Here is a 22,386-nt window from a genome sequence, read left to right as displayed (position 1 = left end):
GCACCACTGTATCGATATCCATGGCCATAAATTAGTCACTCCAATGGTCTTCAGCATGCTGCACCATACATCAAGTCTCTCAGCTATCTAACAAGCAACAAATAGTACCAAGTACATACTTAATGCCATTTCTCTTACATTCATTTGAACACAGTTCTTGCCTGTAACAATCACCTCATTTCACAACTTCCTGGCAAGTGGAAGATTACAACTTGAAATGGAAGTTATTTCAGCTAAGACCCTTACAAGGTTAAAAGCCTTTGGTGATTCATTGAGAGACATTAAAGTGCAGATCCCATCCTTAAAGCATGTATTTATGGACAGCAACAAAACTGATGTTCAAAAATTAGTCTAACAGATCATATAAACTAGAAATATTGAAGGATTATGAGAAAACTGGGGATCAAGAAATACATAATGCTGACTTTTATTCTCTGTACGGGTATATTATACAACCTTACTACTCAGGTACAACTTAAGAGCAGATTAACAGCTGTGACCAAAAGGGGTGGTGGTCACAGGGCCCTCACCACTCTCCAGCCACACATTCCCCAAGCCTTTGTTTGTACTGGCACACACCCTAACCTCATCCCACAAGACGCCAGCTCAAAGAGCTAAAAAGACAGAAAATCATGTACTTTAAAGGGAGAACAAAGTTAGTTTTTTGCTTGTTTCTCCACCAAAACAGGTGTCCAAAGTGAAACAAACACCAACCTAGCACAAGGTCCTAGCAAGGACCTGTAAATCTGGCTGCTTCACAGAATCGTATAGGTTGGAAAAGACCTTTAAGATCATCGAGTCCAACCATAAACCTAACACTACCAAGACCACCACTATACCATGTCCCTAAGCACCTCATCCAAACATCTTTTAAATACTTCCACGGATGGCAACTCAACCACTTCCCTGGGCAGCCTGTGCCAATGCTTGATAACCCTTTCAGTAAAGTAAAATTTCCTAACATCCAGTCTAAACCTCCCCTGGCAAAACTTGAGGCCATTTCCTCTCATCCTATCACTTGTTACCTGGGAGAAGAGACCGACCCCCACCTCGCTACAACCTCCTTTCACGTAGTTGTAGAGAGCGATAAGGTCTCCCCTCAGCCTCCTTTTCTCCAGGCTGAACAACCCCAGTTCCCTCAGCCGCTCCCCATCAGACTTGTGCTCCAGACCCTTCCCCAGCTTCGTTGCCCTTCTCTGGACACGCTCCAGCACCTCAATGTCTCTCTTGTGGGGAGGGGCCCAAAACTGAACACAGTATTTGAGGTGCGGCCTCACCAGTGCTGAGTACAGGGGCATGATCACTTCCTTAGTCCTGCTGGCCACACTAGTTCTGATACAAGCCAGGATGCTGTTGGCCTTCTTGGCCACCTGGGCACACTGCTGACTCACATTCAGGTGGCTGTCAACCAACACTCCCAGGTCCCTCTCTGCTGGGCAGCTTTCCAGCCACTCTTCCCCGTGCCTGTAGCACTGCACGGGTTGCAGGGTAACGCTTCACTCTTAATTATCCACACAAAATACTGTTCAGAGTTACAGCCCCACAAGTTAAGCTCCCAGTTTACCACAATCAGAATTTTGAGTATTTTTTAAATCGGCAGTAAGTGTTTTTTAAAAAAACCCTAACTGTTAACAAAGGAAACAAACATCTATCACCAATAAATTAGACTTAAAGATGTCCTCTGAAATGAATTTTGTTCAGGTATCTCAATAACACCAGAAGCTGTTATAAAAAAACCTTTCATATTTCATTTTAGAGATTTACTTTCACAGATTACTGTGCTGAATTGAGCTAATTAGGTCCATTATTTCCTTAAGACATCCTACAGTCTACTGTAGAAGTAAACTACAAGGCCTGATGTCAAGAGAAGTGCTGGGGTGCTCACTTTACTACTACTTCAGCCAGAAATACACCAAAGATGACATATTAATGGATAGACACAGGTGACATTCTGAACATTTTACACCATTACAGGTCATCAATTCTCACCACGCCATTCATCCTTACACACATCTCACTTCCTTAAGCAGCAGCTAATCTCACTTGAAGAACAGAACACACCAATCACAAGGGTTCCCAAGTACATTGGTTGGCAAAGATCTATTTTTTTTTTCCAATTAACAGTCAACTTTGTTTTGCTGATTGAGTATTCTTCAGCTTCAATACAGAATAATACTTTTTGTTGATGTGTTACAAAAAAGCGTACTAAGAGTACTGGCCACTTCTCTAAGTAAACATTTGGTATGTTCCTAAACAAGCTCACCTTAAATCTCTTATCTTTCAAAGCTTTTACTTGTGCCCTGATTTCAAGACCAGCATTCTTTATTATCTTACCCAAGTTCATTTAGTGGAAAACTAACAACCCTCAATTGCTATGCGGGGCAGCAGTCACCATGGTGAACCCAGGAAGCCAGCACCTGGAACAGCTGACATGAACAGTACTGAAGTGAGCTATTCTGAGGCAGTCTCAGGAAGGATTCTGAACAGTTAGTATTTAGGTCACATCAACACCTGGTCAAATGCCCTTCTTTACCTTCTCAGGCCTCCAACAGGCAAGCTTAAATGGAACAAAAGAGAATAGCAAAGGTTTGCTTACGTTATTTGCCCAATCAGATGAGGCTTGGCCTGTGGCAAACTCCTAATACTGCACTTAAAACTGCATAAAGACAGCATCTTAAGAAAGAGAGGCAATAATTCTGCTACATAAAAACTACTACCTAAGGGAAGCAAATACTGTGATCTGGATGACTGTGTACAACAAGTGCAAGTGTGTCAGTGCATTTAAAAGCACTTTATAGGCCACTTCTTTTATACCCTCTATAAATCACTTCTAATATGATACATATTAGGAGTATTCCAGAGTTGAGTTCAAAACCAACATTCCACTAGGGCATTCTCAACACACTCTTATTTAAAGGAGAAGATAACACAAGTCTGCTAGGATAGAGAATGGCCAAGTTACAGGATGGATTGACATTTATTTTTTTTTTCCCCAAACATAATCTCTCTAAATGGAGGTACTTACTAGTTTTCAGTGGTGGTAACTTGTAAAATAAAATGGATAAGTTAATTATTATCAGCTAACCAGTTTAATGTCTGATGACAAGATGCCTTTTCATGTTTAAGAATCCCTAAAAAACACTCTCTGTAAATATATGTAGGCATTACCAGATCTCCAGCTAGTCGCAGATAATTATCACTGCAGAATCCAGGCCTGCTTTTATATGGAGCATGCTAAACCACAAGATCAGGTTTAGAGATAAACAAACACACACACAGAGGTCTTCACTCCAAAAAGCTGACCACAGTAGCCATCTTAATTTCAGGTTACCATGAAAGTCTTTTTGCTCACTGCAAAGTGAGATTATTTCAACCCCATCATTGCGTTTAATCATTACGTTTAGTCTGAGCAGAAACCTGTATTGAAACTTTTATCCTCACAACAGGATTTAAATATTTTTTTCCAAGCAACTACCATAACTAGAAGAAAGCCTCTGATAGAAACACAACCATTAAGAACTATCTGTGCTCACAGTGCTATAGAAGTGCAGTGCTGCATCAAGCACAGTATGCCTCTTCTCCTACCTTATGGGTGTTTAATTATTTAATTACCAGCTTTCTCCTTCTTGTCCCCCTCCAATATCCCTACACCATACACCTACCCATAGGCTTGAGGCCCTACAGACAAAAAACCCCAAACTTAAGGGTACAACTGCACATGGAGTTCATCAGCAATTGACTTAACAGGGATTTCATTACAACTGAGCAAATGTTTCGCAGAAAAACTTAAATGTTGTCAAATAAAAACTAAAATTACTCTTGCTGAGCAAGACAACACATTATCCAACCCAAAAACTGCAGTGGCTGCTGCTACTGCAAATTTACTAGCTGAATCAGGGGTTGAAGACAAAAGTTACAGAAGTTTTCAGACACATAAGGAAAAGCTTACGTGGCACACTACAAAAAACTAAACTGCCTTGCTTAAAGAGCAATGTTCTGTTAGTTCAATGCAATTTCTTCAGAAGAACAAAACTCCATCAACAGCATTATGATATTATCACCGACACCAATCAGACAACTCTGTCCCTACATCTTCAGCTCCTGAAGACTCTCTTTTGTTCATCCACAGCAATTTGTTATTGCTCTTCTGAACAGAAAATAGCATCATTCACACCAGACAGAAAAAACTGTCCATCAACAATTAGTTGATTTTCATCAGTGCTCCAACACATCAGCAGTACCATCAGCAGCCAGGCCCCCAGCTGAAGAATCCACTTGCTCAACTGAACAAACACATCTCTCACATACTGCCCACAGTGCCATCACCGTCAGTTGTATCAGCATTTATTAGTCAGCATTAGAAAATGAATCATGAGAATATGATTATTACAACAGGTCTGAAAGATCTTTCCTCAACGGAAACCAGTGCTCCCTCAATATTCTCATCTTCTCTGACTTGCATTATTAATAACCAGATATTCCTATTAGACAACCTCAGCAATACACCACTGGACACTAACAGCATCTAGCACCAGCAGTCAACTGGATCCTTTTCTGTGCTCTACTCATTTCTCTAGAACATACTAATAACCAGTTCTCTGCCATTATAGCTTGTATTTAAATACAGACTGAGAATGTTTCCCAGTTTATGCAGAAGCATGTCTTAAAACATTTAATGCCTCTAAGTGTACAGTGTAAGCATGTCCATTATACTCTGTACCCTGTATCAAAATAAATGGAACAGAAGTAAGCAAAAACATCCCTAATATCTCTAAATCTCTAGAGGCAATTAATCCACCTAAGCAATCTAATATATGCTACAAGCATGAAGTGCTGTAAGAGGTCAGCTGCTACAGTGTGCTAGTAGCAAACCGTACGCTAAAAAAGCACACGGGTTTGTTTTTGTTTCATTACCATCTTCCACTTCCAAGGAGTGCATTCGCTGATGCTACTGAGACTGTAAAATCCTTACTACAGACAGTTTCTCTGACCAATGACAGTTATGAAGTACACAAGTCCTTCTTCAGGCCTGAATAAACTTCAGTGCTCAATGCCAGCTTAGGACACTTTCCTCAGCCGAGATACGCATCTGTGCCCATTCAGGTGAGACAAAGGCAGTCAGCACCTACAAAACAAGAGCTGGCCGCGGCAAGGCGAGCGCCAACACGAGGCCATTAGCCTTGGGGGCTGGAGACACACAGGCAGGGTAGTGCCGCGCCGAGCGCTTCCGAAGAGATCCCGTTCGTGCGGCGCTCCGCCCCCCTCGGGCGCCCCAGGCCTACGGCGGCTCTGCCTCTGCCCCGGCGCAGCGCCCCCGGCCCCGCCGCGCAGCCCCGGCCGGGAGCCTCGGGAGGCGCCGGCACACGCCGGCCGGCCGCCCCCCACCCCGCCCCGCGGGCAGCGCCGGGCTCCCCGCCAGGGAGGGCGGCCCGGGACGCCGCGGCCGCCGGCGGGAGGAGGCCGTCCGGCAGCAGGACACCCGTCACCGCCGTCGGGCCGCGAGTCCCGCTCCGCGCCGCGCTCGGCGCCCCGGCCCCGCCGCGGCTCCCGCCAGCCCCGTTCCCACATCCTCACCCCAGGCAGCGGGGCAGGGCTGCCCCCCCGGGCCGCCGGGCGAGAGGGACGCGCACGGCCCGGAGGACGCCGCGCTCCTGCTGCGGGGCGGGCGGCGACAGCGACACCGACACCCCCGCCGCCGCTTCACCTCAGAGGCAGCCCCTCCCCCCTCAGAGGCTCCAGGACGGCGTCGGCAGCGCCCCTTGTTTATGCGCCCAGCCGCCGCTCGGCGCATGCGCGGCTGCGCCCCGCCCGCCCAGCCGCCGCGGCCCCGCCCACCCCGGCTCTGCGCCTGCGCAGACGCTGGGCTCCGCGCTCCAGCCGGCTGGGGGGCGGAGCCGGCGGTGTGACGGACGCGGTCGCTGCGCGCCCCGCCGGCAGGGGGCGCCACCACGCCCCACCCAGCCCCGCCACGCCCCCGCGGCGGGCTGCGGGGCTCGTGCCCCGACCCCGCCTTTTCTATTGACCGTGACGTGACTGTTACTCCGCAGTGACGTGACTGTTACTCCGTCAGTCTCGTCACCAGATAATGTGGAGCCAGGGGAAGGGGTAGGCAAAAGCCGAGGGTGCCGGCAAGCGAGAGCTGCTTCATCTCGTTTGGAAATTACTGCTAAATTAATTAAATCGGGCTGTTTCGCCACAGCAATAGTTACTGCGCTATTACGGTACCATTAAAGATGGTATCGGCTAATCCATTGTCCTAGTTTGGCCCCCAGTGATGTAATCACAGGATGTTTTCAGGCATTTCCACAAGATCTTTCTTTTTAAAAAATAAATTTATTCCAGCAGACAGCTATATAGAGATCACGACAGTTTCGTCCGCTTTTCCATGCAGATTACCTTCTTCACAGTGCATAGGCTCTGATGGCCAGGAGTGTGATTTTCGAAGCATTTTTACCGTATTTTCAAATGTTTTTGCACTGGGAACTGAAGACATACTGTTCTGAGAATGGAGATTCTGGCAGCAGGCATTTGCAGGGCCCAATGACCCCTGGGCTCTGTACTGACAACTCCCTAGTGCGTCATTTCCTTTATCCTGTTCCAAAACATCCTCTTTCATCTCCATTGCACGGGCTAGCATGTAACTAACCTTTCTTTGATGAGCCAGAGCCTCCTCTTTGTCATTTACCTGGGTATTTGTTTAAAAGAGAAAGAAAATAAACTAGTTTATAAGCGAAGAACAAGGCAGTCTATGGAAATCGACAGTTATATTTGCTCCCCTAAGGACTCATGATGAATAGTTTAACAAAATACTAACCAAATCTATTAACATCTTCAGGATTTCATGAGGATTGTCTAGCTCTTCAACTTTCCTGGAGTCCACATTTGAGGACAGCAGGCTGGACAGTTTTTGTCCCAGACTGTTCTTGTTCCCTTGTAACTTGACGTGTCCTAAAGAAAACAGAAGTACACAAACTGTGGAATTTAGCAACTTAGGAAGACAAAAACTGCTTTGGGATAAAATAGGCATGCATAAAACTGGATTCTGGACGATCTCCCCTAAAAGGGCAATAAAAGCTACAGCTTCTCCCAATGTACATAACATGGCAGATTACCTGCATGCAGCACCACCCTTAGCACCACTTAAAGGCTAAATAGACCTTTCATTGTATATATGGGCAAATTGAAAATAAAATTATTTTTGCTGTATGGAAAATATACCTTAACACTACAGTTAAACAATAATTTGTGGTAATTTGGTCTTAAACAGTAGGTACCCTGAAAAAAAAGTTTTTTTTGACTCAAGCTGTTTAAAAGTTTCTAAGATTTCTAAAAAGACTAAAATACATTAAAATTTTGAAACATACGTGTCAGGATATAGAGCTGGGAAACAATGATATCAGTATAGGGGAAACAGATATTCAAGATGTATGCTGTTTTAGTATTAAATCCTGAGGCTGCTCAAGGAATCTAGAAGACCCACCAAACTTCTAAGCCTGGCACCTCCAGGTCAATGGCTAACACAAATACATCTTGAAGTGCCATTCCTGAATTCTGCTATGGTTTTCACGATGACATAAGCACTTAAATACTTCTTATCCTTTTTCTTAAAGAAGAAAAGGATAATAAGAATTCTTCCTCTTTTACAGAGTGCTTTGTAACTCTCAGATGACCATGTGAAGTATAAGAAGAGTAATAAATACTGATGTAGATACACATACGTAATAAAAAACTGTATTGTGTTTAGTATTTCAGTGAAAGCTCAGTATATATTTTTTGCATTTCTCCTCCTTCCCTAACTCTTATATAGAGATAATTTGAAAAAAACACAGCACATTAAATTGCTGATAGGATCTAAAATGGCCAGGCTAAACTTGCCAGATACTAGCTTTTTTTGTGCTGTTTTCATAAAAATCATCTTTAATATCCAGAATGTTATTGTCATCCTGGATAACGGCTCATTTATTCTAGCATGTTTTTGCTCAGATAATACAGTTCATGAACGCGTAATAAAAAAGCCTATACCAGTAGCTCCAATGGCCTACAGTAGTATTTATATAGTCCACTTATACACAGACACCCTACGTTATACATGTGAAACTTCTGGTAGAAATTCTTCAGCTCCATGACACACTATTTAACGTATTTACAGTTTTGACATAACTTTGTTCCTTTTTCCTCGACTCTTCAGAAACCTCAGTCAGCAATTAAACCACAACCATACATTTAATACAGTAAGAAACTCTGCCTGTGCCACTTGTCAGCTAACTTCTTTTCTATTCAACCATTACAGATATATAGCATGCCCAGTTACCATCGTCTTTCAGACGTCTCCAGTTCATAAATTTTGTTTCCTTCTTAATCTTTATCACTTCTGCAAGCCTCAGGGCTTGGTCCTTCCTCTGCATTAGCTGCTGCTCAAATGCAATTCTGAAGGCATCTGCCATTATATAAGCTTCATCTTTACTCTTCTTCAGGTTTTCAATCTGGTTTTAATTAAGAGAAAATGTAAAGTGTATTAAGCAATCTGGAAGCAATAGCAGATTTAAAATGTATATTAAGACACAGACTGAAGCCATTAACACCGGCAACTTTTAAATAAATATAACCAAGGAAGTAGTAGAAACCAAATGAAGTGCTTTCTTACCACGTTAAGAAATACATTTTGAAATGTGTATTGAAATGTGTCCCTACCCTTCCTCTTCCATGCATGCACACACCACCACCCATCTACACAGACAAGCTGTCAGCAGTGCCTATTTACCTCTGTGCATGCAAAAGAGCTTGAGGAGGGCATTAATGTCCTATGCTCGTTGGGCCAGGAGCAAAAGGAGCAACAGAATGGTATCTCTGTTGGGGATAATAACTTTGGTACAAAAGGGACGTGACAGTACTTCTTTTCAAAACCCCTAAGTCAGCTGGAGCTTCTTCAGTGGGACCACAAGGATGGTTACCACATTTGCAGAGCCAAATACAAATGAGAATAAAAATTCTAGAACTATAGACTTTCACTAAATTAAAAACCTTAAAAGCTTGGAAACCATGTTATCGATTTAAGCATGACGTAAATATAGAGTTTTCAGCAAGATCAGCTTCCCGACCTAGCTGGGTTAGCGGGCTTGTGAGTGCTGATGTCAATGCAAGGGAGGGGTGGAATGCACTGCCACGAAGGAAGGGAAAGGGTCAGTGGTAGTCCACATTCACACTGTGTATACATTTAAAGAGTGCCTACACTTAAGAGTGTTTTTTCCGTTTTTTAGATTAAAAAATATGGGTGGAAGGAAAAGGAATGAGAACGATAATTTTTTTTTTACTAGTAAAGCTGATTGATATCATAATTACAGTTTTCTATCAGCAAAAGCTAGGGCATTATAAGCATTACAAACAAACATTACATCATTTCTGAGAAGCATTCTTGTTTTAAGACACATTAGTTTGTCTAAGCTGCAGTACGGTGTTTCTGGCTTTAGTTGGTTTTGAGCACCAGCACCCCTCTGCTTGTTCATATCTAAGCCCAGCAGCATTACCTCTTGCTTGAGATGAAGAAGTTGCTTTCGAGTTACAGCTGCCATTTTAGCACAGGGACAGGGTTGCCCTCCAGAAGTATTGCAGGTGCAGGCTCCAAGAACTGCCAGCTCAAAATCCAAAACAAACCACCAGTTAAGTATCTATCTGCGTACACAATGCAATCCAAGAGATGCCGCATGACTAGCAAAAAAACATTCTGAAACTACACAGGGAGCGTAAGGGTCAGGGGAAGCAAGCTACAAGAGATTTAGGCATGATTTCTTTTGACTCACAACCACACACGTGAAACATATTTTTCTGCAAGATAACCTAAAGGCAAAAATTGTCGGCCTGTGTATGCTACTCCCAGCAGACCTCATTAGAATTTTTTTTCACTCAATAAAGTAAAGCAGTAGGCATAGGAGTTAAGGTATTAGGAAGAAAAAAATAAGCACGCTGGCTTGTGAAAGATAGCCTGATTCTTCTTCTGTCTACTCTTTCTTTGCAAGATAGGAATCCTGACATACCACAAATTAGAAAATTGACTACAGGCATGCAGGGGCATATTGTCATTAGCTAAAAACGGGTCCAAAGAAACAGTTAAATAATCAGTAAACAAAATTTATCTATATATTTTGAATATAAACATATCTTTGAACCAGCCATTTTGAAAAACATGCAAGTCATACTTACTTCAAGACCTGTAAATTCTGTAATGTCACTTTTATTCAAGGACATGTTTTCCTGAACAACCTTCTGTTGTTTCACATCTAGCATTGCAAGAAATTCCAAGCACTGCTGATTCAGGACTATGAAATAAAACAAGGAAAGCGATTAAAAAGTCTGCTGCTCTGATTCCTTAATTTCTGGGTTTAACTACACCCAAATTAAGAGGTTCTGTAGTTTAAGCATCAGTTTGGGAATGTGATGAGACTATGTAGATCTAGAAACTCAGATCCCAGTTGTCTTTCCTTCTGTGTTTTCCTAGAGGTACTCTGCCTCAGTACTAAGGGCTCATCTCTTTACACACTTACAACTGAGGCAGCTGTTCTTTTAGAATAGTACGATATTGGGAAAATAATGATATATGTCAGCTATTTTAAAGCTTTTTGGACATCAAAAATAAGGGAAAGGGGCTTGAGACATCTGTCCCAGCCAGACGCCTGCACAACCTGCAGTTTGAAAAGCTGACACGCTGAATACCTCAAAGTTTGTGCTGTGGGAATCTTTAAGTGGGTATGTTAAAAGTCAATGTCTCTGATGCAGATTGTCATTGTAGCACAAGCACTCGGTGGCTTCCCTGGCTGCTCTTGCCTCCTTCCAAGACACGACTGGGAGCACAGACTGGTTGTTTCCCTCCACACCCACGATGTCACCACGCCAGCGAGATAAGATAGGTACACTTCTTTCACACATTATCTACTCTTTAAGCTATGCATACCTGACTTTTCCTACCATTTCATGGGTTTTTTTCAGTTCAAGTGACAATGTGAGAAGAAAAACAAACACAACTTGTCTGTTTAAAGAGGATTTCTGCATATCCACTAATATCAGCTGCCAGTAACAAGAGACTTATCCCGACAGAAAGCTTCCTTCGTAGCTAAATCCTGAATTATTCCTGAGAAACAGTATGTGAAGAGGAATAGCTGCTGGTGGCTTACTTGCATTTTCAGCTTTAAGAGTTTTAACTTCTTCTGTTCTCAGTTTCAATGCTTCCTTAAGAGCTGCATTTTCACAATATATCCTGCAGAAGTTAGGAAAAGGCCGTATCATCTTTTAAAAAATATTTTTAAATGGGCACTCAAATGAAAAAAAACCCAGCCTGTTAAAACACTGTATCTAATATTTCTGCAAACTAAAATTAGGATTACTGATGAGTTTAAGAAAAAAATAAAAATGGAAAAGAGCTGAGTGTTCAGTTTGACAAGATATTACCCATGCAGTATTATACAAGCAGTTTCCTCACTTGTAAATTTTTTTATGGAAAATATTGTAAAATTTTTCCATGACAATATCTGTACCTATAATATGTAGTATGTTGTTAGATCCAAATCTGCTAGCCAGGGGCCAATAAGGAACCTAAAACTACTCCTAACTAACTCTCTGAAGAAAGTTCTGTGTGTAGGCTTGGTCTGACTGGCACAGGACCAAGACTAAGAAAGCAGGCTACACCGGGCTGGCTTCTGTGGAGTCATTCCTCATTACCCAGGCTGCAGGTGGCTCGGCAAGGAGCAAACCCAAGAATTTCTGTACTCATACAGAGGTTTCTCTGCAACCCAGATAGCACATGCTGTTCAAACAGGCTCACCTTGTTCATGAAACCACACCCTCATACAACCAATTTAAAAGCGTCCAAGTATGTTCAAGTGAATGTTAAAAAATAAAATTAAAAAAAAATCATTCACGTCTAAGTAGACAGTGCCAGCAACTTCAGAGTTTAACAAGAGGTGAGTTTAAGTACCACATTACCATTAGAAAGTCAAAGAAATTTGTAATTATGAATCTCTGGAACACTTGCTAGAAATCTCTCACTTCCTTGAAAGAACAAAATTGTTATTGAACATGTGACAACATGGCTCTGGTCTTAATTTTAGAAAGTAAACTTCCTGTATTCTTAATAGTGTTCTCAAAAACAGCTGTACTTGCAAGCATTGCAACCTGAGAACATACAATATGCATTTATAATGCATTTTTCCTTGAAGTATTTAAGTTTCCTTCTTGAATAGAAAAGTGGCAATCTAAAGTCCTAAATGTTAAAGCAATACAATTTTTTTGGTGCATGTCTTCAGCTGTCAGTAAATGCAGGATACTGTAAATTCACAGTTTTGTTTAAGACTAAATAGTAACCTGAATTATTTCACTTGAATAAACAAAGGGAAATACACCTTATTCTCATACTGCTGCCTCAGATATCAGCAAACCTTTTTGCAAAGCAGACTGAGCTCCTGGCTTGCAGTTTTCTGAAGCCACATTTCTAGCTTTCAATAGTTAACAGTAGTTCTGTTGCTCTGACCTACCTGGCTACAATTCCTACTCTCTTAAGTCAGGAAAGCCAAAGGGTTTTTCAAGAGGTATCCCTTAACAAGTGTAACCAAGTTAACCAGTGAACAAGATACAATATGTTAACAAAACTCTTATTGCAAATGAATAGTTTATAAACTTTTGGCTTATTCTTTGATTCAAAGTTTGCAAATTTTAAATAAAAATCTCCGCTGAAAAAATTGTAAATCTGATGGGTAGACATCACAGATATAATTTCTACATTTAAGTAAGCGAGCCTGCTGGTCACATTTTTCAAGGTCTGTTACTGCATTATTAGTTTAGTGCCTCTGGTATCTTCTGCTTGCCTAACCACACCTGCTGTCTGTCCAGAGTAACTTATTTAAACAAAGAACCAGTTGATCAGCCTCTCTCAAAAGCATTCCATTTTACTTGTACGTATGCTCATACCTACAACGCAAGAAAATAAAGCAATGATTAACCAGCAAATGACATTTCCACATGCATGCACATACCATTATTTTCTATGCCTCATTTACATTTAAAGTAAATAAGGACAGTCTGGCTCCAGCTGGCTAACATAATAACATAATAGGATGAAAATGAAAACTCAGCCTAGCAAAGCCAGCCTATATACACACTAAAGAATTAGACTTAATAATTTTAGTAGTTTTAATTGAAAAATAAAAATGTGACTAGTGTAAAAATCAAATAAACCTTCCCAAATCTGGAAGGAAATTAGGAAAACACAAAACCCCCAGAAAACCGATGAGGCAAACTTGGAACACAAGAAAGATGACATACAGCATTCAGTTCAATTAAAAAACCCTCCAAAGATACACAGTGTAAGTCAAATACCTGTCATATTTTTCTGTCCATGTGTCTTCTATGTTTTTAAATCTATCCTGATCAAATTCAATTTCCCATTGCAAAATATTTATTTCCTGTGGAAACAAAACAAACCTGCAGCAGTTCATTACAAGCCTCCCACTGAAAGGAAGAAGAACTGCTGGTGCTGAGTTTGGCACTGGCAGAGATCTAGGTGATCAACAATAATGACAAGCTATGATACTGTTAAAAACACATTTGGTGCCAGACACCAAGAAGTTTCTGCATCACTGAGCTACGGATTCCAGACATGTTGCATGAACTAATGCTTGTAGCGGCTTATGACAAAAACAAACCCACACTGTCACACTCCCCTGTCCCCTTACTGTTGTGTGGAAAGGTCACAGAGGAAGAGAAACAAAGCATAAAACTCAGTTTAACAAGGTAGCTCAATGCCACCGTCCTCCTCCTCCCCATCTTTCCTATGAAAATTGGGCACCCACTTCTTAGACTCATTGGGAAGTTGCAGCTTAATAACTAAGGAATAGCGCAACTCACTATGAATGACTGCGAAACTCACAACAAAGACCAACTGAAACTACAGAGAGAACTCTAGCGACTTTCAGGTATTATTTGTACACACTACAGCATGAAAACATTTAGATCAAAAGACTAATACATTACTATTCTCCCTTTCTACTAAAAAGGAATAAGAATACTTTCAAAAAACCTGGAACTAATGGCAGATTTGTACTGATTTAAATAAACAGTCTGATAAGCCCTTATTAATAGCAATGGACTTCTATGTTTTTGCAGAGGTGTGAAAGAAACATGCACCCTTACCTTTTCTAAAGTTCTCTTTTCTTCCTCAGTTCTTTGAAGCATTGCTTTTGTATGACTAGTAGCTTTATTAAATACTGCCTGCAAAAAAATAAAAGCATAACTCTGTCAAATACTGTAATTAAGTTTACTTAATTTGGCTTTAGCCAAACTTTCAGTTTTACATCAAGAGAAGTCCATATTCTTAGTTAAACAGGAGTGTGCAGAATTACAAACACTAGCAACTTGCTTCTAAGTCCCAGTGGGTTCTAATTTCAAGTGACTAAATAGCTATGTTGCATAACAAACTTGTGTTTCAATCCCATAATCTTTTCTGTTGAAAAATGTAGCATCATTTAAAATGAGATCACACCTTTTTTAAGGCTTGTCCACAAAATCGGCTCTCAAAAAAATTGATTACAACATACTTATACTTTGATCCAGGTGTAACTTACTAAGAATGTCTGAGGGTAGAAACTGCAGAACTATAAATGGGTTATGCAAGTAGGCTAAAAAAAAGGAACTCATTTCAACATATTTCATTGTGATAGCAAATAAAAATATTACAAACTGTGAACAAAAGTCTGACCTAATATTTAACGCATACTGTCCTCTAAGACAACAGATGGAGTAGTCAACTGGAAATATCTGTGCTTTCTAGCAGAATTTCAAGCACTGGCAAAATCTGTACTTTAAAGGCTAGGAAAGAAGGCCTTATTCTTTAAGTTAAATAGCTAAATCTTCCTAATAAAGGATCCTCAAAGATAAAATTATGAGAATTTGCTACAACAGTAAAACCTTCTTAAATAATCGCAGTGGTTCCATGCAGAAAAAGTAGTAACTCGTGGAAGCCGAGTCTGTAGACACTTGCAGACGCAAGGCTTTAAATTATAGCCCTGGGAAGAACTTAAGGTTTGAGGGGTTTTGATGAGGAGTGGCAGGAAGATTTCTTCTGTTTTCTTTCCTTTACCGCTAAGTACCTAAATAATTTCCAAACAACTCCTACCATACTCTGCAGAATTCTTAGGGCTTCATCTTTTCCTTCAAGCTGTCTTTGTGACGCTTCGAGCTCAACTTTCAAAATTTCGACTTCCTGAAGCAAAATAAAATAGGTACACTGAGTAAAAGCCAAGTTAATCCTGTTAAAACTCAACCGTAATAGCAATGTAAATTTGCCCTCTTTAAAAAACAAATATGATTCTTTTCTGACTAATAGCTTGCTTGCAATGAAGAAATGTTAACAGTACATGTTAGCACAAAATCCTTAAAGAAGAATACTTGTAATTATTATTCTTCCTGTTCTCTTCCAGTGTATTTGGAAAATAAACCACTAAATACTGCAGTTCTTCCTTGCTAAAGAAGTTGTATATACCAACACAGGTCTGGAGCTTTAAAGTAAGCAAGCAAAACAGAATAGCAGATATACATGCATGCAAATACATGCAGCAGATACAAAATATAGTAAATATTACAAATATATACTAAAATATAAATGCTACATTAATATAATGTACTGTCTATTATACAAAATATCCATACTCTATAGCGCAGATATCATGTTAGGATCAAAACCACTACTTGTCCAGAACAAAACAACAACAACAAAACAGATTCCTGCTCCAGGTACATGCCAATCATGTCTTTATACAACATTCCCCCCTTCAGAAGAAAGCAGTTTTTCAGTTTCCAAGATTAAAAGAAAATTTACTGCTTTGTATACTTCTCTTTCCTTAACCCCTATGTAGGTCACTCGGCTGTTCACTTGTGGTCATACAAAACTTTTTTCATAGGTCTTCCAGTTCTATTACTTCAGCGATTGATACTGAAAATCTATCTGGGAGCAGCGGCAATTTATCAGTTTTGTCTAATTGAAAATTAGTAAGGTTCCTTGACCTTTTAACTTGCTGTGCACCAAAGGTTCTCCATGCTAAGACAGCTTGAAAATGACCTACCACAGACTATCCTGAGGTTAAAGAACACAGTGCAGATGAAGTATATTTTCACAGCTGAGATCACCTTGCTCCTTCTGCCTGGACTGATGCCGACATATCAACACATTTAACCACAGTAAAATTAAAATGTAGGAGTTAACTACCTTTTAACAAAAATGCAGTAAAACCCCAAAGACTACTCTGTTTACATTGTAGATTTTCAGGTCCAAAGCTTAATAAAAAAAGAAAACCTGCTAGGAAAGGAGTACAATCCTTTTAGTATTCTCTACATCTTTAAAAATACTTCCCCCTCCCCTCCAAAAAAAACGTCAGTCCAGCGTATAAACTGCATCTCTCACTGTGATTTCCTGGCATAAAATTTAATGAGGCTTCCAAGTAGCACCCTCATTTCAAGAACCTGAGTCCATCCAAGATTCTGGACATGCCAAGATCTTCAGCTAAGCTAACTCTGTGCTTTACTTTGCTACATCAAAAGGAAATGCAGATTTCAAGAGCAGCACACTTGGCACAGTTACTAACCTCTAGAGCTTCCCGAAGTTGTTGCTTTAGTTCTTCATTTGACACTTCAGTATTAGATTCTGTAAGATTGATAGGAGATACTAAATCATGAGATGCTGTAATATTTATAAAAGAAAACACGATAATTTGCTTTACCCGGAAAACAGGTAACATGTGGAGGTGAATTTTCATCTTTGCGTTTTTTTTCTTCTGGAGCTAATAAACAGATTTAAGAAACACATAAATACTAAGCTCAAACATATTGTTTCACAGTTAAAGAACTGAAATGGGAAAAAAAGATCAGTTGTAAAGAGACCTAAGATAAAGACACTTATTTTAGAATTTCCTTTAAAAAAAAAAAAACCACCACAAAATTGCCATCTGGATTCAAAAAATAATTTCATTTTTTAGATTCTTTTTAGATTGTAACTTTTCAACAGCCAAACACAACACAACAGTAGCTAGCACTATTTAGAAGTAGGGGCAATTTTCAAGAGATCATGATGAAGTATGGTGGTAGAGTATTCCATAAGATCCAATACTCTTCTAAACAAGCGGTTACTACTGGTACTGTTTTTCTTAAACTGAGCATCGCAGAGACATGTTAAGATGCAGCCTCCTGCTAAATCCAAGTCAGGTTCATGTGGACTTTAGTCATGCTTTCATGGGTATTGCTGTGTGAAAGACGTAGATCTAAGACAAACATCATACGGAGACTGTCAGAAGGACAGCAAAACCAATCGGAGTTATGCTGCTCTTGTAACATCTCTCTGACGCTGCTGAAACCAATAAAGAATAATTACATGGCTTAGCTTACTGCAGTGTGTGGAGAGGACAGTGGCCTAAAGGAGAGAAATAAGCAAGTTATATGGAAATAGTTCAGTCAAAATACTAAAAATGGCCAACAATGTAAGGGAAAGCACCTGAAGTGTTAATGAACAGCACTGCCTTTATTTGATTTTATTCACAGCAGTGTTGTCTTCACAAAAAAACCTGAATGTCAACACCAGAACAGAGATATGCAGGTTCTAAAAACAACTGCTTAACCTCAAAACTATGCGAATTCACACATTTCAACTAAATAGCAAACAGGATTTTGAAGATTTAGCCATAAGCTTTAGATACAATCTCTGAGAAGACACACTTAAACAAGCCAGGAACCCAAGCAATTCCATTCAATTTCATGTATGTATTTAGAAAGAAACAATGCTGTCCCCCACCACAGGATGCTCTTTGCTAAGTATCACTTTCAAGTGCAAAACTAAACACTTTAAAAATGGTCATTCTACACTAAGAAGGGCCACAGCCTCATTCACTGTTAATGTTTTTGGAGGAAGGTCTAGCAACAGAGACTGCTCTGCTGCCTCAATGGCGTTGAGCATCTTCTCTTGCGATGCTAACAGCAGACTTACAGACTGCACCAACTAACCTGCGAGGCTGCCTTGGAGCCTAGCAATGCACACACACTTCCTGGAATCCTTCAGAGATTTCAAAGTGGTTTGGCAAACGGTTTGAATTAAACTTGATGGCACCTTGTGAAGCAGCTGATCTGCTCAGTTTTTCTAACAAGAGGTTTTTCTCACAGTGAATAATTAACTTCAAAATTACTCTTACCACAGCTATTTTGTCGGGTTGAACTAATAGCAGGCTTTTTGGATGATCCATCATACAAACTGTTTCGTTTTGAACCGGGAAGAGCTGCAGCATCACTTTCTTCCACTCTCTTTGCTGACAAGAGAGAATTACAAACCTTTCCAGATCCCTTCCTAGATCTAAGTGAATAGGAGTTTTGTAAATTTTCCCCTTCATAAACACCTCCAGGTCTTCTCCCAAGTCCGTTTCCCAAGTCTCCGCATGTCATGTCATCCTCCTCTGCTTCCTCCATCTTCTCCTCCTGGTTTTTTTGTTCCTGATTGAGGGCACTTCACTTACTAGCAATGTGAACAGTGCCTCTCGCAAAACCACAAGTATTTTACCTAGAAAAACAGAAAAACTCCATAATTAAAGCAGCAAAACAACACTGAAGTGAAAAATCTGAAGCTGCTGGTGCCTGGCCACTTCCGATGCGGCTTTGGGCTGCCAGAAAACATAGCTCCCGCCCCACGGTAAAACACGAACGCGGTGAAACCTCCCGCTGCGGGTGGGGTCTGCCGGCGGCAACGGGGGGGGCTAGGGAGAGGCGAGAGGGGGCAAGGGGGCGGCAACAGGGGGCAAACGGGGGGAAAGGGAGGGCAAGGGGGGACAAGGGAGCAAGGGGCGCAAGCGGGGATAAAGGCGGGGGGAAGAGGGGGCAAAGGGGTGGAAGGGCGGGCAAGGGGGGCCGGCGGTGGCCGGTCGCGGGTGGAAGCGCCCGGGTGACCCCCGCGACGCCCCCGCGCTCCTGCCCGCCGGCGGACCCGCGCCGGCCGCCCCTCCTGCTCCCGCTCCCGCTCCCCGCCCCGCAGCCCCGACCCACCTGCCCGGCCGGCCGCCGCGCTGCCGGTGCCGCCCCGGGGCGGGCTGGAGCGCTGGCGGGGGCGGCGGGAGCACCGCGTCCCACTGCCGGCACCCGGAAAGTGAGGCGACAGCTCCCCGGGAGGCTGCTCGGAGCGCAGGGTCCGAGCGACAAAGCGGAGCTGGGCCTTCGCTTCTCTTTCATCGAGGTCTGTATCCTGCCCGCAGGATCTGTATCCTGCCCCCCAGCCACAACAGCATTTACACGCATCCCGAGCAGCTTTTGGAAACGCGATCTTACGTGACAAGACGCGGTCATTCAAAGCGTTCCCAAGAACCGGTGCTGTCCAGACACCGCCATGCCAGAAACCTCCCTCCGCCCGCTTTCCCTTTCAAGCAATAACCCCGAAAGTGGCTGTTCAGGAGCGATACGCGTACGCGCTTCCACAGCATTTGGTCCCGATTCTGCAAGGAAACTCCAGATGTTCTACCATTTCAGTTTATACAAGGGTCAAATTGCTGATGCAGTATTCCTCCGTAAATCTCACAAGAGGTCTATACCAAGTTTGGAATAAAAAAAAGAATCCATATACTATGCAACCATAATACTCTTTACAATAGAAATTTTCAAGCAAATAGAGCCTTAATATTCAAACTCGTGTATATAAAAAGTTTATTAGCAAGCACTTTCTACAGAATCTTTCACAAGGCTTTACAAGCCACCTTTTCAGTGAATAAAGGTTATTTCTACTTTGCACAGCCATGCTCTCCCGGAACCCGGGCTTTACAAGCAATCAGAACAGATGGCTGCCAGTATTTTAGGTGTAACCATGTTTTGGATCACTGCAGGTTCATTATCCTGCCAAATTATATATTTCCTTGATAAACCTACAGTGATAAATATGTTCCATGATTGGGAAGGGTGATGGAGAATACTGAGAGGAAAAGGAGAAATAAAACTTATTAATATTCCACACCAGTGCAGATACAGCCAATTTTCCTTACACCGTAAGTAATTCCTGAAGTTCTGTGTAATCATTTTAAAATAGCTCTCTTACCACGTCACTTCTCTTCCCTCCAAAACAAAGCACCCTCCTTCAACTGTATCATACACCCCTCACTCTACATTAGCTTCCATGCATTCAAGAGTACAGCAGAGTATAGCAGTTTTTAGTCTAAAAATTCAGAAACAGACTAACTCCTTTTCAGGACACTACTTTACCCTTTAGAAGTCAAAAGCTCCTCAACTGCCATCAGTTATCAGGATTTTACAGTTTTCTTGGGGGAGGTGGGGGGGGAAGGTTTGGGTTTAATGGTGAGCTCCAAAAAATTATCTGTTACTGAACCTACTAAGGTCAACCATGTCATTTTCATCCTTTAATTCACTGCTGAATTTTCACTTGTGTCAGTTCTCCTGTGTGCCTCTCCCAGAGTGCTTCAAAGGCTGTTCCAAAGCCTGACAACCTGGCTATTCTGAACCGTCTTCTAGTCCCCAACCGTATCAAATTACAATAAAATTAATTTCAATTTATCATACAAGAATTATTAACGTCATTTATTAAACCCTCCCAGGAAGCAATCCAGCAGAGTTACTTTTTCACCAAATGTCAATTGTTGTCCTTCATCCATTGCTCAATCCATTGCATAATCTGATCCAAATTTCTCTCTAGGTCTTCTGGAGTGTTGCTGGGTAACTGGCGTACAATTTCCTCTCTGTATGACACCATAGCTTCCTCATAAAGTGTCTGAAAAATTTCACACTGAATGTTGTCTTGCAGCTTTTTCCCTTTGTAGCCCCTAGAAAACAAGAGCAATACCGAGAGACAGTTGTACATATGCAGAGAACTATCAAGTATTCTATAGAGAATCAGTATTTTATACCCTAGAAAAATCTCCAGTGAAGTCGCACGACAGTACTTTACTCCTTATTTACTCCACTGACATACCTGCTTTCAAGTCTGTCATACAGAAATGAATTTTCTGTACGGAGTACAAATACTATATGAAACCACCGTTCGGGGAAAAAATCACAGCCGTGATAATCGACAATAACTCCCCCCTCACTCATTTTATCTTCTAGTTCATCAATTACCTACAAAAGAAACAAAGATAAGCAAGTTTATCTGAAATTACAGAAAGTCAAAATACAAAACCACTAGGTTTTGAAGTTGGACTTACCCTGTCTTCATCCAAAATCGGACAATCATATTCCTCATCAAAACCTTCATACAGTTCTCCTACAGCAAAAATAATTTGTGGAGGTTTGTGAAGTAACAGCAGCTATTACAATTATTTATATTGTTACGTACATTTCAGGAGGATGCAAACAAAAGATAGTATTCAGAGCAAGGAACGCTTTGTTTACAAATCCATACAAGGATAAGTTTCTTACTTATTCCTTAATACACAGTATGCTAGTGTTACATAAATGCTTTTTTAACTCATACCACCAAAAATATTTCTGTTAAAGCAAACTCATTGCCTTTTCATTTAATATATAACAGATGCACTACAAGCACATGGTTACACAAGGCAAAAGTATCTAAAGTACTTTGACAGACTACTTTGTTAATATGGCTTACCTTCCTTTGCCATGTCACCCACATTAATATAGGTCATCCCGGCTCTCGATGCAAGTTCTTTTCCGAGTGTGGTTTTCCCAACACCCGGAGTACCTAAAGACAAAACCCCATATAAACCAGTACGAGAACAGAGTGCAAGTCCTCTTCAAATAACCTTCTAAGGAGTCAAAAAGGCAACGTTTGTCAGTCTGTGTTGGCAATTTCGTCTAAGAAAAAGGAGGCAAAAAGCTGCATGACAAGGAAAAACAAATACAAGCAATGTCTAGAGATAAAAAAGCAACTACGAAGAAAACTCTCACTTTGCGCAGAAGTGTTACGCCAACCGGGATGATGCAAAAGTTAAACCTTCCTTCATTTAGAAGCCCTAACTAATATGGAAAACCCCCAAGTTTTCAAGCAGAGCAGCCCGGCACCGCCTCCGCACGGACCCCGCACCCCCGATCACCCCGGGCTTTGAACAGGGCTGGGGCCTCTCCCCGCAGGCCCACCCCGCGCCCCGCCGCGGCCAAGCGGCCCGGAGACCACCAGCGTCCTCCCGCTTCGAGCCGGCCCGGGACCCGGCCCGCCACCACCGCCGCCACCACCGCCCCGCACCGGTGAGCAAAATGTTGGGCCGCCTCATGCTGCTGCTCCGCGCCGGCGGCGGCGCCGCTGGTCGCCTAGGAGACACGTGCGCGGGGGCCTCCGCGGCCGCCGCCGCACGCCGATGGCGCCACCCGCCCTGCCCGCGGGCGGGCGGGCGGGCAGGCAGGCCAGGCAGGCAGGCAGGC

General features: G+C 42.0%; 3 protein-coding genes across 6 annotated transcripts in view; all 3 read right to left on the bottom strand.

Moving 5' to 3' along the window:
• ZFYVE16 (zinc finger FYVE-type containing 16) overlaps positions 1–5,786 on the bottom strand; it is a 33,243-nt gene extending 27,457 nt beyond the window's left edge. For 2 of the 3 annotated variants that reach the window (XR_012042350.1, XM_072860660.1), the window contains exon 1: positions 5,575–5,786. The gene's annotated coding sequence lies outside the window, so the exon portion shown is untranslated. The remainder of the gene's footprint in view (positions 1–5,574) is intronic. The other variant, XM_072860659.1, reaches the window with a different exon arrangement.
• Positions 5,787–6,323: 537 nt separating this feature from the next.
• Positions 6,324–19,185, bottom strand: CCDC125 (coiled-coil domain containing 125). The gene is made up of 12 exons (XM_072859366.1): positions 19,057–19,185; positions 18,216–18,577; positions 16,623–16,681; positions 15,158–15,244; positions 14,176–14,253; positions 13,363–13,448; positions 11,166–11,248; positions 10,198–10,313; positions 9,525–9,632; positions 8,312–8,483; positions 6,815–6,948; positions 6,324–6,685 (listed from the first exon to the last, which is right to left on the bottom strand). Exons 2-12 carry the CDS (start codon positions 18,484–18,486, stop codon positions 6,350–6,352), a joined length of 1,530 nt encoding a protein of 509 aa, XP_072715467.1. The 5' UTR covers positions 18,487–18,577; positions 19,057–19,185; the 3' UTR covers positions 6,324–6,349.
• A 511-nt stretch (positions 19,186–19,696) lies between these two features.
• On the bottom strand, positions 19,697–22,386 carry AK6 (adenylate kinase 6). 2 transcript variants are annotated; one of them, XM_072860655.1, is made up of 5 exons: positions 22,211–22,386; positions 21,617–21,709; positions 21,213–21,271; positions 20,981–21,126; positions 19,697–20,831 (listed from the first exon to the last, which is right to left on the bottom strand). In XM_072860655.1, the coding sequence occupies exons 1-5, from the start codon at positions 22,236–22,238 to the stop codon at positions 20,642–20,644; spliced, it is 516 nt and encodes a 171-aa protein (XP_072716756.1). In that variant the 5' UTR covers positions 22,239–22,386; the 3' UTR covers positions 19,697–20,641. The 2 variants fall into 2 exon arrangements, with proteins under 2 accessions (XP_072716756.1, XP_072716757.1); XM_072860656.1 differs by lacking the exon at positions 22,211–22,386 and adding an exon at positions 21,916–22,037.

This window comes from Ciconia boyciana, chromosome 4 (assembly GCF_034638445.1).
Source record: "Ciconia boyciana chromosome 4, ASM3463844v1, whole genome shotgun sequence".
Lineage (NCBI taxonomy): Eukaryota > Metazoa > Chordata > Aves > Ciconiiformes > Ciconiidae > Ciconia > Ciconia boyciana.
Note: the sequence above shows the minus strand (reverse complement) of the source record. Positions and strands in the feature narration are given on the sequence as shown.